Here is a 21,870-nt window from a genome sequence, read left to right as displayed (position 1 = left end):
TGAAATACACTTCTATCATCAATCTCTCTCAATACCAATATACTTAAACAGCGTTATAGTTCCCGCATCTTTGAGGAAGGCTCATTGCTCAAATAATAATTTTTAAACACTGATGAAACTTAAAAATTCGATACAATTTTTTTTTGCAATTTTTCAAAATTAAAAGAAGTTATAAAAAAATATATTCGAGATTTTAGTGTTATGTCAATTGAAACACATGAAAATAAAATCATGCACTACAAATGACGAGTTTATGGTATGTCATTGCACTGTTGAGCTACCAACTTGGGATACTACTCGTACAAGTCCCCCTGGACAGGAACGAATAACCATCAGTTTAGAGTCACTGATCCCTCTATTATTCTCTTTATTCCTTCATGATTCATCAGATTCATCACAAAAAGTACATAATAATATCCAAAGAAAAAAAGAGTTAGGAATATGCATGCCAAATATAAAGATACATATATTCATTTTTCACAGCTCACTTCATTCATTCTAGTACCAAAAATAGCAGAGTTCAATGTCGGAAACAACTTCATACAACATACATGCAGAGGGCAAAGAATTGCGATGCCCAGTTCTTACACTCAGCAAAGTTGCAAACACACCTTTTTACATTGAGCAGTGTTCCTTTATTTTTTATTCAATCCCCTTGGAAAGCCCTGGTTTTCCTTTCTAATAAAGTTTATATGATCCAGCCAGTCGATGGTTCACTGAAAACATGAGCACAACCTGGCAAATTCTCGTATAAGAGAATTGCATTGGAGATCATTCACGCAGTGATGGAGTGTTGGCATTCTTGAACAAGGCATAGGCATCGCTATATATTGCCACCACGTTTGAGAATACAGCAAGGACAATCATAACAATACTCAAGATCTTGTCCTTCTTAGTTGCTATGTTGTGTCGATCCCTGAAGCACCAAGGGAAAGAAAACTCAATGTTAATTGGAAATAAAAATGATTTTAATTCATTTTTATTCACTCAAAAAAGTAGCCGCTGCAAAACTAATAAGAAAGGCAGAGTCGGGGGGATCCAGTAAACAATTTCCATATTCTCTCATGCTAAAAAGGATAATAGCTGCTAACAGTGTCATGCATGATGTGTCCGTAATTTCTAGGCAAAATGGTTACTTTTCTCTACAAGCTATGATTCTCCAAATATAAGGCATCAATTATTGGGAAAGATAAATCAACAATAAACATATTGTTCCGAAGCAAGTTGAAACCTGAACTAAAAGATAGTTTTTGTGATCAAGTCAAAAACTCACTTGAGTGTAATTGCAGCAAGGAAGATGAACCCGATGCACACTGCGGCAGTTGCTCCAGTGAATTGGAAAGCATCCCAGATGCTGGGTATAAAGTTTGCACCCAAGAAGATAATACCAATCAGCCCAACTGTGACAAGGGCAAATCTCATGTTGTCAAGAACCAAAGGCCTTGAAGAGGGAAAGAAACGGCCATCCAAGTTGAGCCGCAAGGGGAAGAAGACGACAGGAAACACAAGCATAAGGTGAGCAGCATAGCTGACGCGAACGGCATCATTAAGGAAGGAACCATAAGGAATGCCAAGGTTGGCATCAAAATTGGCAAGCACATCGTCAAGAGTTCCATCCCCAAATAGAAGGAATCCAAAAAGGCTTGTCATTATGTATACAGATGAGCATAGAGCAAGTGAGGTTTGCACAATCCCTCTTATCTGTGTAGAGTCTTCAAGTTCATTGTCAATGCTATGAACTGCAGAAAAAGTATTCAAGAAGATCATTAATTACTCGACGCATAGACACTTAAAAGGTGAAAAACATATAGAATATGACACCTCCTAGACCCAGTTCTCATAGTTTCTCCATTGTAGGTAAATCATTATGTGCATATTAACCCAAGATGTTTTAATTCTAACTAGCACTTCTAAGATAGGGTGATCCATTGTCACCATACCTATTCATCTTGTGTGCAGAAGACCTATCATCTTTAATTAGACACTTTGCACAACAGCAGTGGATCAACGGTTTTGTCCTTGCACCAACTGCACCACAGCTACACCACCTTCTATTCGCAGATGACAGCTTCCTGTTTGGCACAGCTACTGAAGAAGAATGTCAACAGTTTCAAAATGTATTACATACTTAAGAGGTAGCCTCTGGTCAAAAAATCAACCTGCAGAAAAGTGAAGTACCTTTTAGTAAGAACATTGATATAAACCGGCAGCACCACTTGGCAGACTTGTTGGGAGTTCAACGAGTTGACAAGCATGAACGGTATTTGGGATTACCTACCTCTGTGGGGAGGACAAAAACGGCGACATTCAGCTACTTGAAAGAAAAAATGACAACAAAAGTGGTCAGTTGGCGAGCTAAACTATTGAGTGGAGCTGGTAAAGAGATTCTAATCAAAGCAGTAGCCCAGATAGTACCAAACTATGTGATGAATTGTTAAACCAAGGTAAAAGAAAACGGAACACGGTCCATTAAAGGATCTAAAGGACATTTATCCAAAGGTAAAATAGTCCGATGTTGCACTAATGGATATTGACCCATGTGCGCTAGCGGACAAAGCCTACTTAAAACGAGAACCGTGGTGAAAGACAAAAGAGAAAAGTCACTGAAAACAGCAACAAATAAGATGGATCTGAGAGAAAACCATATGAAAATAGAAAGATCAATCACAGAAACTCTCTACGCTCCTAGGGCAAATCGAACCCTTTTGAGCTATTTGAGTCAACGAATTCTATGCAAAACACATGAAGAGAACATAAAAGAGTTCCTATGCACTACCTCTAATCATTGTGAATAAAGAAGCATCTTAGAGAAACGTATGTGTCTCACTAGTGGATTTTATGTCACCACTATTTGAGCTATTAAATCCAATAAAGTTATGATAGATGATCTCTTGGATTTAGAAACATATTGGCTTTCTCACGACATGATAGGTCATATTATCATTCTCATCATCACCCATTAACGAACTCGATTATTATAATCAGGGAAAAGGTCAAAAGGCCATGAAATTATATAGATTTTTCTTAATTTCTTTCTTTCTTTCAGGAGACTATCTTCTTCTTTTTTCTTTCCTTCCGCATATAATGATTGACTAGCAACATTATTATTCAATTTATAGTATTGAATTTATAAAGATTACACACATTATATAAATACGTTATAGATGTATAGTAGACATTGTTTTACATGATCCAAAATTTGGTATTTCATGCAGATTTCAAAATTGCATATACAACTACACGTTATTTTACATGTTCTAAAATTGGGTACTTTAGCCATATTTCAAAATTATATACACATTACACATCATTTCAAATCTGGTACTTAGTCAAATTGCAAAAATGCTACCCAAGCAGGTGCATATGTACATATTACATATGATTAGACTTGGCAAAAAACTTGTCTATGATTACAATTAAGACTTTGTATTTTTGGCTGGTTCCTTGTTCGCAGCATTGGTTGGTTTTGACTCCACATCCTTTAATGCTTTCAACTCCTCGCAGAAGTTCATCTAAGTAGTCAAGACAAAGTAAGAATGTAGTAGAAGCGAATAAGAACGGATAGTTGAATATGTAGCAAGTAATGGTAAGTTTGCAGATAAACAAAGAAAATTTATAATTCTTGATAATTCTTGAGACAGCGATATTAGAACTAAAAGAAATTTCAGATTATAAAGAGCTCTCTATCAAAACCTAAACCAAAGGCTAATCATTAGAGGAAAATTCAATGCCCAGAGCTGCAATTGAACTAAAAGTTCCAAGTGCATCCAGCAGGTATCAAACCACAGTTGTCGTACAGCTAGAACTGACTCTTCAAAAGAATGTAAGGAATCGACGGAGGCACGGAGCATGTCATGTATATAATGTAAAAAAGGAAAAGAGGAGAATCATCAAGGTGATTCCACTCGCCTGCTCCTATTTTTTAAATTTATTATCATCAGTCAGGCTTATAGTGATTCTCTCCTAATATCTGTTGTTTGATCATGCCCATCACAAAGTATGCTGATTAAACCATCTTTCGTCTAACTTAAGACTCGAAATGCAAATAAACGTTATAGCAGATAATAAAAATTTATAAGAAGTAAGTATATATTATACTGATCAGTAAGATCACTAAGATGTAAGCTTACTTACATGCAATCTCTAATTGTTATAGACCTAATGGAGACAGGACAAAGACATAGTAAACAAAACAAAATGAAGACATCTAAAAAAAAAAGCACTATCCTAATATCAAGTGCTACTTTAAATTTTTCGAAACCAATATACAGAAGATTGAAAACATAGAATGCATACAGTCATGATATGACTAAGATTAATGCAGTCATCTGAAAAAAAAAAAAAAAAAAAAACAAAACAAACAAACAAACAAACAAAAAAGAAGAAGCACTGCACCTTCCTATATTATTCATATAAGGTACTGCACATTCCATTATTAACCATAACAATGATATAAATATGAAAAACAGAGGAATATAGTTATTACTTGATTTTGAAAGACATGACAGGTGGCAAGAGGGAGAAGTTCTTGTCTCTGATCTCTTCTGATATTCTCTTAACAGACCCTGCAGTAGGGATTCTTTTGATCATACTGATATGACTCGTAATAAATAATAGTTTAAAAGCTACCGGTATAATTATGTCTAAATTAACTTTTGATTTAAGAGTACTCAAAAGGTTTGAAGCGTTAAAAGGCTTTAATTTGAAAGGACAGATTACCTCTAAGCATGGTTAAAATTCAATTGCTTCTCTTCCATGAGAGTGAGTATCTTGTATTTTGTTTTCCTTCCCTGAGGAGCTCCATGATCTAATCAGAATGTAGCCCAACAGAAAAAGATTAAGGAAGTAGAAAGAGAACAGAGGAGAAAATAAACAAAGTGGTCTAGTAAGTATACTGTATAAGTTGTCAATATTTCACGCAAGCAAGGGTATATTAGAAATGAAAGTTGATTCAAGTACCCAAAAAAAAAAAAAAATACTCCAGACCTTCTTAGAGCATCCAAGCAATTTCAGCTTTGAGAAGAATTCCTCAAATTTTGAGGTTTAATACCACATTCAACAACTGCTAAACATTTTGATCTTTCTATCAAAACAGAGTTATCACTTCTTCAATCTTCATGAAATACACTTGATTTTGACATAACGTGACATTGAATCTAAAATCCATGAACTGTTCTATAATTTTGTCTCCCCTTTGTTATCAATGTTACTCTTTGTTTCTTTTCTGGGTAAGTCTGTTATTACTACATATACAACATATAGTATTCATGAATTAGCTAAGAAGTTATTTGGGAAAAGAAAAAAAAAAGCCAAACAAAGATTTAAGATTAGGGTAATTATCACAAATGGTACTTGAACTTATCATCTATCTTATCGATGGTACCTAAACTTCAATTTTGATCACAACCAGTACCTGAACTTTTCGATTTTATTTCAAATGGTACCTATCACTAACTTCCGTTAATGTTCCGTTAAAAACTGACATGTGCCAAACACGTGACTCATTTTTCAAGGATAAATTTGTAAAATTACCCTTTTTTTTTGTAATATCACTTATTTTAACTTATATTGTGCCAATATGGCTATAAAAAATGAGACTATCAAAAGGAAAAACTTTCAACTTCAATTAAAAATAGGGAAAATGGTCTGTACGGTACCCCGCCTTTTCCTCCTTATAACTTTTGGTACCTGACAAAAAAAAAACATCAATACGGTACTTGAGGTTCTTTGCCCGACCGAAGATCGATACATATGGCCGTTAGCTCCGTTACAGAGCTTGCCATCTGACAATTTTTTAAGGGTATTTTCGTCATTTTATGTCTTCATCCTCCTTAATCCCAGCCATGTCCCAAATGTTAATAGATTGATGGTAGTGATCATCTAAACCTCTGCACCCGGGTCGCACCAAATCACTCCCCCCCCCCATCCTCCTCCTCCTCCTCTTCCTCCACCACCACCGCCGCAGCCATTAGATCACCTACGGCCATCACCTAAACCCCGCACACTCCCTCTCTTTCTCTTCCATAAGCTTCTCCCGAAGTCAATGATCATTCACAGTGACAAAAAGCAAACAGAAAGGAAGAAATACAAAGACCCAGATCGTTCAAAGTGCCATTCCAACACCAACATCGATGACGACGATGCCACCGAGTACTATCAGCCAATCTCCGCCGTTGATTCCAAAGATGACGACGAGGATCAGCATCTCCATTACCGCCATTGCCCTCTACCTCACCATCTCCGTCCTCCTCCAACTCCTCCTCGCCCTCCTCCGCTGCCCGGGTCGACCCATCCCTCTCAGACCCATCCCCACCCTCCGCTCCGTCCTCCTCCAACTCTTCCTCGCCCTCCTCCGCTGCCCGGGTCGACCCATCCCTCTCAGACCCATCCCCACCCTCCGCTCCGTCCTCCTCCAACTCCTCCTCGCCCTCCTCCGCTGCCTGGGTCGACCCATCCCTCTCAGACCCATCCCCACCCTCCGCTCAGTCCTCATCCAACTCTTCCTCGCCCTCCTCCTCTGCCCGGGTCGACCCATCCCTCTCAGACCTATCTCCACCCTCTGCTCTGTCCTCCTCCAACTCTTCCTCGCCCTCCTCCGCTGCCCGGGTCGACCCATCCCTCTCAGACCCATCCCCACCCTCTGCTCCGTCCTCCTCCAACTCTTCCTCGCCCTCCTCCGCTGCCCGGGTCGACCCATCCCCACCCTCCGCTCCCTCCTCATGACCCTCCTCTCCTTCACCATCTTAGTCGGCATCAACCTCTTCCGGTGGTTCTTGCAGCGCTCCAAAACCCATGAAATTGATGGTGAGATTCAAATAGATTGGGTTAGAGAAATGAAAGGGGAATCAAGGAAAACAAGATTGGAGGAAATTGAAAGGAGTGATGGATTTAGAAGGGAAAAAAATTGAAACTGAAACATTGGGTTTCTGTTTGTATTGGCTTTATTTTGATAGAGCTTCTGGTAGTGCAACTGAAGAAGAAGAAGAAGAAGAAGAAGAAGAAGAAGAAGAAGGGAAGAGAGATCGAGGGGGGAGACAGAGAGAGAGAGAGAGAGAGAGAGAGAGAGAGAGAGAGAGAGGAAAAAATGTTAAGAGAAAAAATATATATAATTAAGATATGAATGGACAAAAATGCCCCTCTAAGATTGCCAGCTGGCAAGCTCCGTAACGGAGCTAACAGCCATATGTACCGATCTTCGGTCTGGCAAAGAACCTCAGATACCATATTGATGTTTTTTTTTTTGTCAGGTACCAAAAGTTATAAGGAGGAAAAGGCGGGGTACCGTACGGACCATTTTCCCTTAAAAATATGGGAAAAACATACAAACAGTACCCAACCTATGGCCGACTCCGAATTTCTGTACCCAAGTTTCCAAAACTATTACAATGGTACCCAGATTATCTAGCTCGACCCAACATATGTACCTACTGTCTATGACGGTGTTAATTGTTATGCTAGCTGACATAATTTCAGGGACATTTTAGTCATTTCATACCTTAATCTTAGTTTTTAATTTTTATTAGTATTTTTTTTAACTGAAATTTTTTTATTAGTTATGTATTTACTTATAAAGGAATATCAGCCCTTCATTTCCACCCACTCTAAGATCCTACTGCTAGAAAAATAAAACCATAATTTTTGGCTTTCTAATCCATTTTCTCTTTCTTTGTCAAAAGAAATCCATTTCTCTTCATATTCTCTATCCCTTCTGAAACCAGAAGCCTACCTCTCCGTCATAACCACCGCCACCGCCACCTTCATCAAAATCTCTTTACAACCCCAGAAGAAAAGAAGATGCATCCCCACAGATCCATTCATAATTCTATTGGAATTTTTATCTTGATTGAGAGAGAGAGAGAGGGAGAGAACAAATCGGAGAGAGAGTGAAAGAGAGGCAGAGATGCAGAGAGAGGAAGAGAGCAAAGGGACTTGCTACTGATCCCAGTAAATTATCATCTCCTGCTTTTGCAGTCTTAACTTCATTGTGCTTATTATTAGAGACTGCAATTTGCTCAGCCCTTTCAAAGAACTTTGTTGTCTACTTGATTCACCATTCAACTCAACTAAAGATTTATCCGTAACAAAATCTATCGAACCAAACTGCAATACATTTGTTTCCACTGGCATTCCACCCTTCACAGGCGACGGCTTCCCCGGTGATTGCTTTAGAAGCAATGACTTGGTCTCATCTTTAGAGAATGACCCAAATATGAATAGCTGCAACCAAGGAATAAACACTAAAGTAAAATTCCACAATGATCCCAACGATCCGAACCACATAACCAATATTAACTGTACAAAACATCCCAACAAGATTCTGCAACAAGTCAGGAAGAGAGAGAGAGAGAACAAATCAGAGAGATAGAGAAAGAGAGGTAGAGATGCAGAGAGAGGAAGAGAGCAAAGGGACTCAAGAATAGGGCTGGGTAAGCCTAGTTTTCACTGTATGGCTTGCACAATCGACTTCCGCTGCCTAGACAAAGGCTTCGGCGGCAAAACCTACAAGCGCAAGCGGAACCCCGAAGCAACCGCCGACGACCAAGATGCCTCCATGGAAATTGACGCCACCTACCCACCTCCGACAAAGCGATCTGTGGTGTCCTTCTCGGACAATCCGGACAGACCAGTCGTGATCGCCGGGAAGGTCTCCGAGCGAAAGTGGAAGCAGCCGAGGAAGCAGAGGTCGTCGGTGGTTCAGGTGAGTCGGAAGGGGACGACGTTCGAGGAGAGGGAGAAGAACAAGTCGGTGAAGAAGGCGTACAAGGAGAGAATGGCAGAGCTGAAGGGGGAGATTAATACGAACAAAGAGGAGAAGAAGAGGAAGAGGGAGGAAAGGGAGAAGAAGAAGAAGGAGAATATTCTTCCGGAGGAGATGATCAAGAGGAACAATAAGTAAATGACACAAATAACCATCAAATACACCACATGGCACACTGGTTAACGCCGTCATGGACGGCAGGTATATATGTTGGGTCGGGCTAGATAACATGGGTACCATTGTGATAGTTTTGGAAATTTGGGTACAGAAATTCGGAGTCGGACATAGGTTGGGTACTGTTTGTATTTTTTTTCCCTAAAAATATATATGAATGACAGGAAAAAAAAAATTACGAAAGTTTTGATAAGCTTTTGGTTTTAAATATTTTATAGTTTGTCAAAAAAAAAAATTTATAATTTTATTTGAAATGTTTTTTATGTATCTATAAAACAATTAATTTTTGTTGAGATCTTGTTTTTAAATTTTATTTTCATAAGAGGGTATAGATACATTTTTAATTTTATTTTTAATTGAACTTATATTTTTATTAACATATTAATTGATCAAAATATCTAGTAAACAAAATTATTTTAATGGGTATTTTAGTCAAACTACTCTTGAATATAGGTCATGTATTTTGCACATGTTAGTTTTTAATGAAAGTTAGTGATAGGTACCACTTGAAATGAAGTCGAAAAGTTCAGGTACTGGTTATGATCAAAATTGCAGTTCAGGTACCATCGATAAGATAGAGGATAAGTTTAGTTACCATTTGTGATAAAAAAAAATGGTGTTTCTAAATGTACCCAACAAATTTCTTAATACACCCAGCAAATAATTTTTATAAATTATTTAAAAAAAATCCAATTAATTCTCCAAAATACCCTCAACTTCACTGAATAATGTACCCAACAAAAGAATGAAAACATGCCCAGAAACAAGCAGAAGTTGTAAGGTGCATCAGGGATGATGGGCTCCATGCCTTGATGTTTACATCACTACTTTATCATTTGTTAATCTTTCCCTTGACATCCATCTCTCCTTCCAGTATCTTTGCAATTATTATAGTGCTCTTTGTTTTTCTTCTTTTGTATATTAGACATTTAGAGTTTGAGTTTTTGACATCTACAGGACACCATCATCATAAGCCTTATTGTTAGCAGAACCTAATTTCTCAACCGGATGGAAGAATATAGGATTTGATAAAAACATATGTCCTCACACGCACTTAGTCATTTGTCCCCGCCAACGACCGACTGCTCTCAGATCCCGGAAAAATGCCTTTCAAGAGGTACGTGGAGACCGAACGGGTGGCTCTGGTCAAGTACGGGCCGGACTACGGTAGGCTTGTCGTGATGGTCGATGTCATCGACCAGAATCGGGCTCTGGTTGATGCACCTGATGTGGTGAGGACCCAGATGAACTTCAAGAGGCTATCACTTGCTGATATCAAGATTGAGATCCCCAGGGTTCCAAAGAAGAAGACTCTGATTGCTGCCATGGAGGCTGGTGATGTTAAGAACAACTGGGAACAGAGTTCATGGGGAAGGAAGCTGATAGTGCAGAAGAGAAGAGCGTCGCTTAATTATTTCAATAGGTTCAAGCTCATGGTGGCCACGATCAAGAAAACTGGAATCGTCAGGCAGGAGCTAACGAAGCTGAAGAAATCAAGTGCAGTCTGAAACTGTTTGAGTATTGCAATCTTGTTACAAGATATTGGGTTGCTGCTATTTTGATTCACAGTGGTAGCACCATCTTGGTATTTTGCTGGGTATATGAGTTTTGCACTCTGCTGGGTTTAATTAAAGAAAAGGGTATTATAGGAATACTTGTGGGGTGTAGTTAGATATTTTATAAATTTGCTGGGTGTAAAAATTTGTTGGGTATACTTAGATATTTACTAGGTACATTTAGAAAGACCCTTTGTGATAATAACGCTTAAGATTAATACAGCCAACTTTAAGATTTTGAGATTCGAGACAAACAAAATGAGGTAAACTTAAAATGCTAAAGACTGATATAATGATAAGAGCATCTGTGGGGACGCGGCTGCTAAATCGACCTATATATGTGTAGTGTGCCGACCCTGATTTCAATGATACATTAGACGGTTTGAATTCATGAAAAAATTCACACCTTGAAATGGACAGCTAGCATAGTCTACACCCCTTTTTGGGGGCTAGCTAATTTGAGACAGATTGACCATAAAGAATGGAGTATGTACTTAATTGGAAATGTACGATTCAGCCAATGCCATTTCAGAGAAACCAAACTCCCCAGTTCCTGTGATTTCATTTAGAGAGGAAATTAAACGGAACAGAAAAGTATTAGACTCAGAATGCAGATAGGATGGTTAATAGGCTTTACAACAAAACAACAGTATCCAAAAGAAAAACAACATGCTAATCACCACATTGACACTCTTATAATGTGAAAGATGGCATACCTCCAATTTGTCCTCTCTAGCCCTATGATTTTCTGGAAGTGTGCGGAATACTTCTGAGTTCTGTCAAGTGAAAGCACTCAGCCGACATTTTCAGGTGAGACAAAGTCCATTGCAATTTTGATGCATATGACTGGAAAATGAAAAATGATCTAATTAAGAAGTGTAACGTAACATGTGCAGAAGCATATATGCAAGTTAAATACTACCATTGCAATACATCCACGAAATGAAACTGACTACAAAATGAAGAATAACATATAGTTGGGCCAATTAAGAAGGAACCAACTAAAACTACCATAAACTTGCAAAACAACACGAAAGCCATTTAAAGGGTTCTGCAAAGTTTCTCACTTGTGCTTGTATTGATAAGCTGCAATCACATTAAGGAAGTATCATCAACTTAAAAAAAAATAACCCTGGGAAATCTTCAATCCATAGTCTATACCAAAGCAGTCATCATAACTTTAAAAAAGGTTCACAAAGCTTGAACATTTCTGATAACATAAGAAAAAAGTGGTCACCAATAGGGAAAGAGAACTACCTTGCTACTCGAGGATACGCCATCAAATAGGAATGAGCAGGTATTAAAGAGAGTTACGTACCTTGCTTCTGGAATTGATTGCTAGTGGCTTCTCACTCTAAATAGGACTACAAATAAGAAAGGTGCTGAAAATATCAGAAATATGAAAAAAGGAAATGCTCAATTCAGGGGAATTTTTGCAACACAGCTAGTTTCAAGATTGAATGTTTTGGAACGACCTGAAGGACGTAGCCCTTTCTGATTACTTTCGTTCAGACTCCCATTACCATCTTCATTACAATTTTCATTATTTTTATAAAAAGAAAAACACAATGAGTAAATAAGAATTCACGAAAGGCAAAACATGCAAGTACTAAATCCATTACACCCTTCCTCATACCAAAATCCATTACAGCTGGTTTCAACATTATAACAAAAAATTAAGTTTGAAGTCTGATTCAACCAAGAGTGAAGAAAAAAAAAACTACAACAAAACATTACAGCTGCATGAGCATGAAGGCTCAAACCTGAAAAATCGATCAAAATACCTGAAGACATGAAGAAAAAAAAAAAGCACCGGAAGTGATCGACTTGAAATGGTTCAAAATACCTGAAAAATAACCAAAGAGAGCAGAGAATGAAAGGGCAAAAGAACCACGACACTATTGAATGAACACTACAAAACCCCATTCTACGTTCTACATTCTACATTCTACTTTAGGATAGTTATAATATGTTTTGTTTCGGATGGTTATTAGATAATTGTTTTATTTTATTTTTTTGTTATTTTGCTGGGAAGATAAGAAGGGGCCGACTAAACCGCGGGGGGGGGGGGTGGGGTGGGGCGGGAAAGAAAAGGGAAAACAGGGAGAAGAAGAAGAAAGAAAGAAAAAAAGAAGGGGGAGACCGATCGAACAGAGAGGAAGGAAAAGTGGGAGGAGGAGAAAAGCAAAGCAATCAGGGAGAAAGAAGAAGAAGAGAAAAGAGGGAGCGCGGGAAGAGAAAGAAAATAAGGAAGAAGAGAGAGATGAAAACAGAAGGGAGGGGAGCGCGACTATTTGAAAAAGAAAGAAGAACGAGAATTAGAAAGGGGGAGACGGAGAGGCAATGAGGAGAGGTTGGGGCTTTCCTCGAAGGCTGCGATTGGGTATTTCTAGAACTATAGAATGGTGTGAGTTTCGATTTGGGTGTAAGAAGAAGGAGAAGGAGATGAATGGGAGTTTGATTTTTGCTGCTCTTGAAACTGAACTGTGAGAAGGCAAGGGGAGAAAGATTTCAGAAGTGAAGGGTAAAGTTTCTAAAATTTACAGGTCTCTCAAAGTATAGAGCTTTACGGATTGTTCATAGTTGTTCCTGTTTTGCTTCTACTTAGGATTGATGCAAAGGACTTCTCTGCTTTGATATTTTCTTTTCATTATATCAATTTCCCAACTGATGTTACTTTGGAAATTGAGAGTCTGGTTTTAATTAACGATTATATTGGGTACTTGATATCATGTGAAGTTATTGTTGTTCAGTTTGGGTAGTTTATTTTATAATGCCTTTCACATGTATTTTGTAAGTCTTACTTTTTGTTATATTTGTAATACATTGTTCTAGATTTGGTAATATGAATATAAATGTTACATTCTCGGGTACATCTTTAGTCTTTGTTATTAGGTTGTCTGTGATGGTTGTGATACGTTCGTTTCTTAAATAAGTGAGGAAGAGATTATATGATTTCTGTTTTTGGATTTTGAGTTTCATTTGTGAAACCTCCATGTGTTAGAATTCCGTTCTTATGCCTTTGGACTTGTGAGTTTACATAAAAGTATTTATGTTTTGAATTTGGTTACTATGCTAGTGTTCATCATATTGTGTTTTCGATGTGTTTGTGTTGAAACGATGTCTATTTTTGATTTCCCGATTTATGCGGTGGGAGCACAAAAACTATATATTATTTTGGAATCCTCTAGCCAGTAGGAGAGTGGTACTGGCAATGTGCACATTACTATTATGACGTGACCATGTGTGGCACGATCATTTGGGTTGTGGTAACCCATTTTAGCTAACAGGTTTGCTCTGGCATTCCTAATATTATTTTAGTTAACGGGTTTGCAGTGACATTCCCATATGATATTTAACCTAGCTGTGGGTATGCAGTGGTATCTCAAATTGATTTATGAGCTTGCAGTGGCAGCTTGATTCATTTTGATCAAATGATTTTGATCATTGTGTTGATCTGTGGGTATGCAGTGGCATCTCAAATTGATTTATGAGCTTGCAGTGGCAGCTTGATTCTTTTCGGTGAAATGTGTTGATCATTGTGTTGATCTATATTCAAGTGGGTGTTTGGTTACCTAACTAATTACTTCTTGGTGACATGTTATTGCTATGATTTTGACTCTTGCGACTGTGATGTTCTTGAGTGACGTTATTGGCTTATTATTCAAGTCATTCACTGAGCGTGTTTTTGCTCATTCCTCGTTTCTTTGTGTTTGCAGGTTCTTTTAATTTCAGTGTCGAAGGAGTTTGGGTTATGGGCAGTGGAGAGTAGTATTTTCTTATTTTGGTCAACTCTTGTAAAAAGAAAAGCACTTTTGTTTGTAGATAGCACTTGGAATCCTTTTGGGATCTAACTGCTAAATTAGTTCTGCTGTGAACATGTTCTTTACCTTTTTATTTACAGCAACTGTTCTTCCTACTTTAACTTGTATTTGAATTTTTAAATTCAGCCAGTAAAAATGCTTTGGTTCAGTTTTGGGCCAGGGTGTTACAAATTGTCATATACAGTAACAACTTAAAGACTAGCTATCTAGACATTTTCAGAACACCAGTATGAACTCCATGATCTCTCTATAAATGCTGAGACACAATGACACATGCTGGTTTCAATCCAAAATTCAACGAAGTTTGCTCTTTGCTTGAATCAAACAGTATCTGAAAAGAGATGTATACACCCAGATTTTCTCAAGAAGTATCACATGGGAAAGGCAAACCAATCTTAACCAATGTTGAAAACTTATAGTTCCTAACAGCAGGGAAAGAGAGTCCAGCCCATAAGGTTCATACCAGATCTCCTAGAACTAGTAACTTTACACTTCATCCAAAATAGCATGTGTAGCTCGAGAAGGAGGGCTGTAAAAGTAGACAACCCCAGTTTTCCATGGCCAATACTAGCTGTGATTAGCAAGGGATCGAAGTTGCAGTCATGGTGAATGCTGTGCTTGAAAAATATGGGAAATCACTACGTGTACTATTTGGGTATTTAAGGGGAAATCACTAACAAAGTATTTGATAAATCCATGAAATATTACATTTATGTCTACTTGGCACCACTCTTTGCAATACGCGCGCGCACACGCACATGTATATTATAACACTGGCTTATAGAAGACCCACAAAATGTGTTGCATGTTTTACAAACTTCTTTCTCCAATACCAGTGCTCCTTTACATTATGACAAGATAAAACTACGAATATATTAAAAGCTTTGTAAAAGTACGTTGAGAAAATTTGGCTTCTTAATTAGTTATGAATTGGTGGTTTCCTCCTTGCTGGAGTGTAATCCATAGCATTTAAGTCCTCAGTATCATCGTCAAGAACACCATCTTGGATTGACTGGAACTTATATTCCATGCGTTTTTGTCGATGATGATCACTTCCAGTACTACTAGCTGCTACATTGAAACTGCGTGCTGTCAAAGTAAACAAAAGAACAATAAAATCAGTCCTCAAAACACAATACACTTAGACGAAGATGTCAACTGTTTATGTAAAGAGAAAATTTTGTAATTGAGTTTACCTCTAGCAGTGACAGAGATGAAGAAAACCAAGAGAAAAACAGAAAGAACAAGGCCCCTACATGGTACCATAGCCATATCTTAAAGCTCTTGGTCTGGTATATAATATCGATCTCTTCTTTTGTAGATTATATAATGCTATAGAACAGATGCTCTTGCGCTTATTATATAGTGAGATAGACCTCTAGTTGCCACCAGGTAGCGGAACATATACAGCGCGCAGTTTATTGTTATGGTGACATGATGGTTTAGTGTATAGGTGGATTGGTGCTTGAAGGAAAAAGCTTCATTGTCGTCAAGCCTTACCGTCAGGATGAGATCGAGAAAGCTACCTTCAAATTGAGGACCCTTTTCACTTTCAAGTACAATGTTTAGGGTTCAGATTTTTTAACATCTGTCCCCGGCCCTCCCCTCCCCCTCCCCCTCCCCTAAAGCCTTACCGTCAGGATGAGATCGAGAAAGCTACCTTCAAATTGAGGACCCTTTTCACTTTCAAGTACAATGTTTAGGGTTCAGATTTTTTAACATCTATCCCTCCCCCTCCCCCTCCCCCTCCCACCTTCGCCCCCTCCCCCCCAAAAAAAAGTGTGTCATTCATTACTCGCATATGAGGTTGACAATACTGGGGAGCTAGAAATGTAGTTAATCCAGGGCCATATGTTGTCGGAGGATCCAATAGTGTTCATAATAGTAAGCGATCCTTTATCACTACCCGACAAGGCGATCCTTTATCACTCCACCTTTCTAGTCCATTTTGTGTGTTGAACCTGTTCTTCACCAATTGAACAACTGTTTTTCAATTCTCTTTCCATCATGTCTGTTTTCTTCTCCCCATAGTCCTCGGTGATTCTAATCTAATATTGAAGTTCATTCCAAACTGTAACTTCTGACTATTGGCGTATCCATCTGTTTGTGCATGCATGTTTGATTGTGATTTTAGTTGCAGTAAGTCTTGATATTTCGACCTGACAAGATTTGACCGGCTGATGAATTCGAGTTTGTACCGACTGACCAAAACAGCCAGAACATCCATAGCTTTTCTCAGCTGATCTGGGAGAAGAGAGCACACGTACAGTATGAGATTTTATTAACCATGGAAGAAAGGAAGCATTGCATTGACGAAGGGAATTAAGGACAACCAAGAGTCTGCAACCCTGCATATATGCCAAACTCACATGGGATTCATCTAGCACGGGACCCAGGGATGGTGTACTCGTTGACCCTAGCTAGATAGTGCCTTATCACTGGTTTAGTTGTGCGTATATACACTTTAGACTTGATTATCTCTTTGGCATAAAGCTTAAGATGGAGACATTTTATGCAAAAAGTTGACCAAACACATTTTAATATTGAAGTTCATTCCAAACTGTAACTTCTGACTATTGGCGTATCCATCTGTTTGTGAATGCATGTTTGCAGGATATAGGATATCTATTTGGTTCCTTTCAGCATGTTTGGATGGGATCTTGGCCAAGCTAGTATAGTATGGAGGAGAAGCTAGAAACAGCTTAGAAAAGGAAGAGGAAAATGTAACTAGTTCTAGATAGGCACCTTGCATCCGTCGACAGTGAAGAGTTTTTGAGAGGGAGGGGCCTCCACATGCCTATACAAGGAGGCCCTCACGGCATTAGAAGGGATTCTTGCCACTTGGAGCAAGTTATGAACTCAACAGATGCATGAAACATAGATAACTCAACAGATGCATGTAACTTGTATCCATGTTTCATGCATAGTGAAAACCCTAAAACACCCTGAAGTGGACGTAGCCTGGTAACCACATTGTACTGGGTGACAAAAGCAGCTGGCACAACCATAGCTTTGATTGTGATTTTAGTTACAGTACGTCTTGATATTTCGACCGGACAAGATTTGACCGGCTGATGAATTCGAGTTTGTACCGACTGGCCAAAACAGCCAGAACATCCATAGCTTTTCTCAGCTGATCTGGGAGAAGAGAGCGCACGTACAGTAAGAGATTTTATTAACCATGGAAGAAAGGAAGCATTGCATTGACGAAGCGAATTAAGAACAACCAAGGGTCTGCAACTCTGCATATATGCCAGACTCGCCAAACTCACATGGGATTCATCTAGCACGGGACCCAGGGATGGTGTACTTGTTGACCCTAACTAGATAAAGCCTTGTCACTGGTTTAGTTGCGTGTGCATACGCTTTAGACTTGATTATCTCTTTGGCATTAAAGCTTAAGATGGAGACATTTTACACAAAAAAATGAACATACACAAGAAAGCTGGGAGAACGCGAAACGTAGTGGGATGTAAGGAAAAAGCCCAAGTTTAGGGTCAGGGATTCAATAATATTGGCATATATTTAAATCTCAGCCCTAGCTGCCTAGCTCCTTTTTCTTTCTTTGCTTTCTATAATGGTGACATGTGAAAGTCTTGCAATTAATAATGGGGTTTTTTACTTCAACAGTGTCTGAACTCTTCGAGAACTTTTGAAATGATATACCTAAACTTTCAAAGTGATCAAGGTGATACATGGACTCAAGTTTTCTTATCAACGTCATACCTGCATCAAAATTCAATTACGGCTCCATTAAATATGAGCACGTGACTTCCATGTGACTGGAATTTGAAGGATAAAATTGTCATTTGACTCTAACTTATTATTAGAAAATAAAATAAAAAAGAAATTTGAAATTCTTCACAGACTTGCGTCGACCAAAAAAATAATAATCCAAATGCAGACTCTCCTCCTCCTCGACTACACGAAGAAAACTACGCGAATCCTCAACCTCTCAGCCCCACCTTCTCCATCACCGCCACCACCCAAACCCTAGATGACTCCTCCGACTCCGACTACACCACCATATCCTCGGAATCAACCTGAACCCGATGATTGGATATTATCTTCGGCAAGTTTGCTCATCCTTTTGGTATCGAACTCCTGAAACAACCGGCCACAATCAGCCTTAATGGCTCGTCATACTAACCGCAACCTCCGCCCTCCACCTCCTCGCTCTCCTCGCCCTAACCATAACCCACGCCAAGTACTCCTCCTCGCCAGCCCTGACTTCCCCTACGACCACTGTCGATTCCCTAGTCCGAATTCTGATTCCTTATTCCACCACTAATTCTTCTCAGCCTTGACTTCCTCAATTTGGTGACCGAATTCCGATTTCTGGTGAAGCTCAATGTCGAAAGAGTCGTCCAGATTCAAAGATTGGGAATTGGAAATCGAAAATCGGGGATTTTGGGAACGAGTTTGATTTTGATTTCACATTTGATCAAATCGGTCAAAATCGCCACTGCGAAACTTCAGTACACGTTGCAACACCATCACCAGAGCTCCGAGGTCGGCTGAACATGGATGACGAGGTCCGACCCGACTTCCCATGACCGTATTGCTACGAGGATTTTGACATCGCGTCGTTGTGTTCGTTCCTCGAGGACGAGCACCCGTGCGTGATTATAAGAGAAATGATCGAGCATGGCAATGGAGGTGGGTTAGAGTCTAGAGAGAGAGATTGCATTTGATTCTTTGAAGAAGACGAGAAGTGGAGACGGTAGAAGAAGATGACAAGAGGTGGAGATGGTAGGGAAAAAAACGATTAAAAGAAAGAAAGAAATACCTTTTTTTCTATTAAAAATAGTTAAAATGTCGGATATACCCCTAGATTTAGGGTAAATTAGTCTTTTCATCATCATTTAGTCTCTCATGTGCATCACACGTGCTAGGATTAACGAAGCCGTAACGGAATTTTGACGCAGGTACGACGTTGATAAGAAAACTTGAGTCCAGGTATCACCTTGATCATTTTGAAAGTTCAGGTATCATTTCAAAAGTCCTCGAAGAGTTCAGACACTGTTGAAGTAAAAAACCCAAAACAGTGGCTTCCAGAAATTATATGAGCGATACTTATAACCTCTATGGTCGCATACATGTATGAGGGCTGGCTCCTCCTTCAAGGAGTTCGTCTTTTTGATCTAATTTGAGAGAGATTAGTATATAAACCATCTTGTCACTTGCAATTACATTACTGACATAAAAGATTTTATAACGCTTAGACAACAATGATTTGACTCTCAATTTTTTTTTTCTTGTCCAAAAACTTAAAATTTTTGTCTTCAATATCAATATATTGCAAGTGTTACCATTTGTAAAATCCCCTTTTTATGATCTCAATCATTCATCATGGCACAGAACTAGTCATTTTTAATAAATAAAAAATCCAAATTTGTTCAAGTAAATCCCTATTTGTGTGTCTGGTCCAAACTCTAGGTTACTTGACCTAGTGGTAATAGGGTTTAATTTAAAAGAATCTAGAAATTATCTTTCTTTGTCTGATTCAGACTCTATGTCTTGTAATCCTCTATATAATGAGGCCCATATTATCAATGAGAATACACAGCAATTTCCTCTCAATTTCTGATTCCCTAAAACACGTTATCAGCACGAAGCACTAACCCTGAAACCCTAAAAATCGTAGCCTTCAAAACCTCGCAGCGGTCCCCGCGTCGCAACTCATCGCTAACCACCTGGTTAGCCTCGCTGCCCCTGCAGCACCCGTGAATGCTCGCCTGCTCTCACAATTGCGACCTTGGACCCCGTGACCCCGCGACACTTTGACCACCCGACCCCGTGACATATAAACCCCGCGAGCATGCCTTGCATCTGCTGCCCCCGCAGCCCCACGCTCTCTCGCTGCCCCCGCAGCTCCTACGCGCCCCTGCGCTCGCTGCTCTACACATGCGAGCTCTGCATCTGCTGCCTCCTAGCCCTGCAACACCCGCAGCCTATCCCCGCAGCGTCCTCGAGGCATCCCAGCAGCATCTCCACAGCATCCCCGCAACACCCCGCGGCCTCGCGACTCCATGAACTTGCGGCCTCTCGACTCTGCGAACCTGCCACCCTGCAACTCCCCGATTCCGCGACTCCACGATTTAGTGATCCCTACGACTTCGCGACCACGCTGCAATCCTACAAGTGTGCTTGCTTGCACTAGGACTGAAGCTCATCTCCAAATCCTATGAGAAGGACCAAATACGTTATGCAATCCTAAGAGGTATGTTTTACTAAAAGTTCCCGTTTTTGAAGTTTTTATTCATTTTCTCTTCTTTTCTCAGGGACTTGCAACCTCCCTTCTTCTACCCCCTTTCTTCTTCATAGGGGAGACTAAAAGCCGAACTGTGGGGGTTCGAGCTCACTCCAAGGTTGGAGCTTGTTAAGATCTCCAAACTTAGAGTTTCTGGAGAATTTATGATCGACCACTTACATCATTGTTTCGATCTAATATTCCAACCCCTCTTGGAATCAAATTTCTTGGAAGCGACCACGCTCAGAAATTTTATTTGTTTTCGTGGTAGCCTTTTACGCTCTGAAACTAACCTTAATTTCTTGTTCTCTTTCAGGATGAGTAACCTGAACAAATTGGACTTTGCTCCATTGGGAACAACTGGCTCTGGATATCACAAGTAGGTTCGTGATGTTCCCCAGCATCTCAAGGCCGATGGAATCCTTGATACGATTCTCGAGCCTAGCCAGGACGTGCTGACTGTTGAGCAAGCTCAAGCTTTGGAGGCAAATAGAGCAGCCTTAGAGGCAAATAAGGCTAAAATCATCATCCTAATGACTCGTCATATGGATGATTCGCTCCAGTACCAGTGAATGAATGAAGAAGACCCCAGAAGGCTGTGAGTCTCACTTGAAGAAAGATTTGGCAACGTCCGTACTCCCTGCTTCCTGACCTAGAAGTGAGATGGCATAGCCTCTGCTTCTATGATTTTAAGTCAGTTCTTGACTACAACTATGAAGCACTACGCATTGAATCCTTAATGGAATTCTGTGGTAATGAGATCACAAATGCGATGTTGATTGAGAAGACTCTCTCTACCTTCCCCGTCTCTACATTGATGGTTGCTAAGAACTATTGAATCGATGTTACTGCAGGACGGATCACAAGGTTTCATGAGCTTGTTGGAGCTATGAATGTCGCTGAAAAGCATGACAACGTCCTTGTGAAGAATTATAATTCGAGATCCGTGGAAACAGAGCATATTCTGAAATCCAATTATAGTCGCGCCCCAAAGAGAGGGCGCCAAGAGCTAAACCCTAATCTTAGGGATATATTTGGACGTTCTGGTCCATATAATTTCTCTACTTGGGAAGGTAACCGCCAAAAAAGGCGAACACAGAACCGAAGAGGTCAACGTGGAAAGAGAGAGGGAGGCAACGCCTCTGGCCATGTTGGTGGCGCCACCAACACTAAAAGCCATCTAAATAAAGCTTTCAAAGCGCCTCAATCAATAGAGTTCGAGCAAAGAGATGTATGTTCTCGATGTGGAGTGTCTGATCATTGGGCACACATTTGTAAAGCTAGTGAAGAAATTGTCACCGCCTA

At 39.5% G+C, this 21,870-nt stretch overlaps 3 protein-coding genes across 3 annotated transcripts; 2 read left to right on the top strand and 1 right to left on the bottom strand.

Annotated features, from left to right (window-relative positions):
* Window positions 1–442: 442 nt before the first annotated feature.
* LOC112187817 (amino acid transporter AVT6B) lies at window positions 443–1,740 on the bottom strand. The gene is made up of 2 exons (XM_024326763.2): window positions 1,274–1,740; window positions 443–916 (listed from the first exon to the last, which is right to left on the bottom strand). The coding sequence occupies exons 1-2, from the start codon at window positions 1,648–1,650 to the stop codon at window positions 772–774; spliced, it is 522 nt and encodes a 173-aa protein (XP_024182531.1). The 5' UTR covers window positions 1,651–1,740; the 3' UTR covers window positions 443–771.
* Window positions 1,741–8,446: 6,706 nt separating this feature from the next.
* LOC112184094 (protein PXR1) lies at window positions 8,447–8,896 on the top strand. The gene has a single exon (XM_024322381.1). The coding sequence runs from the start codon at window positions 8,447–8,449 to the stop codon at window positions 8,894–8,896; it is 450 nt and encodes a 149-aa protein (XP_024178149.1).
* A 1,007-nt stretch (window positions 8,897–9,903) lies between these two features.
* Window positions 9,904–10,587, top strand: LOC112183307 (60S ribosomal protein L14-2). Its single transcript, XM_024321648.2, has one exon. It carries the CDS (start codon window positions 10,036–10,038, stop codon window positions 10,438–10,440), a length of 405 nt encoding a protein of 134 aa, XP_024177416.1. The 5' UTR covers window positions 9,904–10,035; the 3' UTR covers window positions 10,441–10,587.
* Window positions 10,588–21,870: the final 11,283 nt, after the last annotated feature.

The sequence above is a fragment of the Rosa chinensis genome, chromosome 2 (genome assembly GCF_002994745.2).
Source record: "Rosa chinensis cultivar Old Blush chromosome 2, RchiOBHm-V2, whole genome shotgun sequence".
NCBI lineage: Eukaryota > Viridiplantae > Streptophyta > Magnoliopsida > Rosales > Rosaceae > Rosa > Rosa chinensis.
The sequence above is the reverse complement of the archived record's forward strand: the minus strand, read 5'-3'. Positions and strand labels throughout refer to the sequence as shown.

What these genes read in the sequence shown, in the direction of transcription:
- LOC112187817 (XM_024326763.2), bottom strand. Translation starts at nt 1,650, where the DNA reads ATGACAAGCCTTTTTGGATTCCTTCTATTTGGGGATGGAACTCTTGAC. An exon ending in CTTGCTGCAATTACACTCAA is followed by an intron (nt 917 to 1,273) that starts GTGAGTTTTTGA and finishes TTGGTGCTTCAG; the next exon opens with GGATCGACACAACATAGCAA.
- LOC112184094 (XM_024322381.1), top strand. Translation starts at nt 8,447, where the DNA reads ATGGCTTGCACAATCGACTTCCGCTGCCTAGACAAAGGCTTCGGCGGC.
- LOC112183307 (XM_024321648.2), top strand. Translation starts at nt 10,036, where the DNA reads ATGCCTTTCAAGAGGTACGTGGAGACCGAACGGGTGGCTCTGGTCAAG.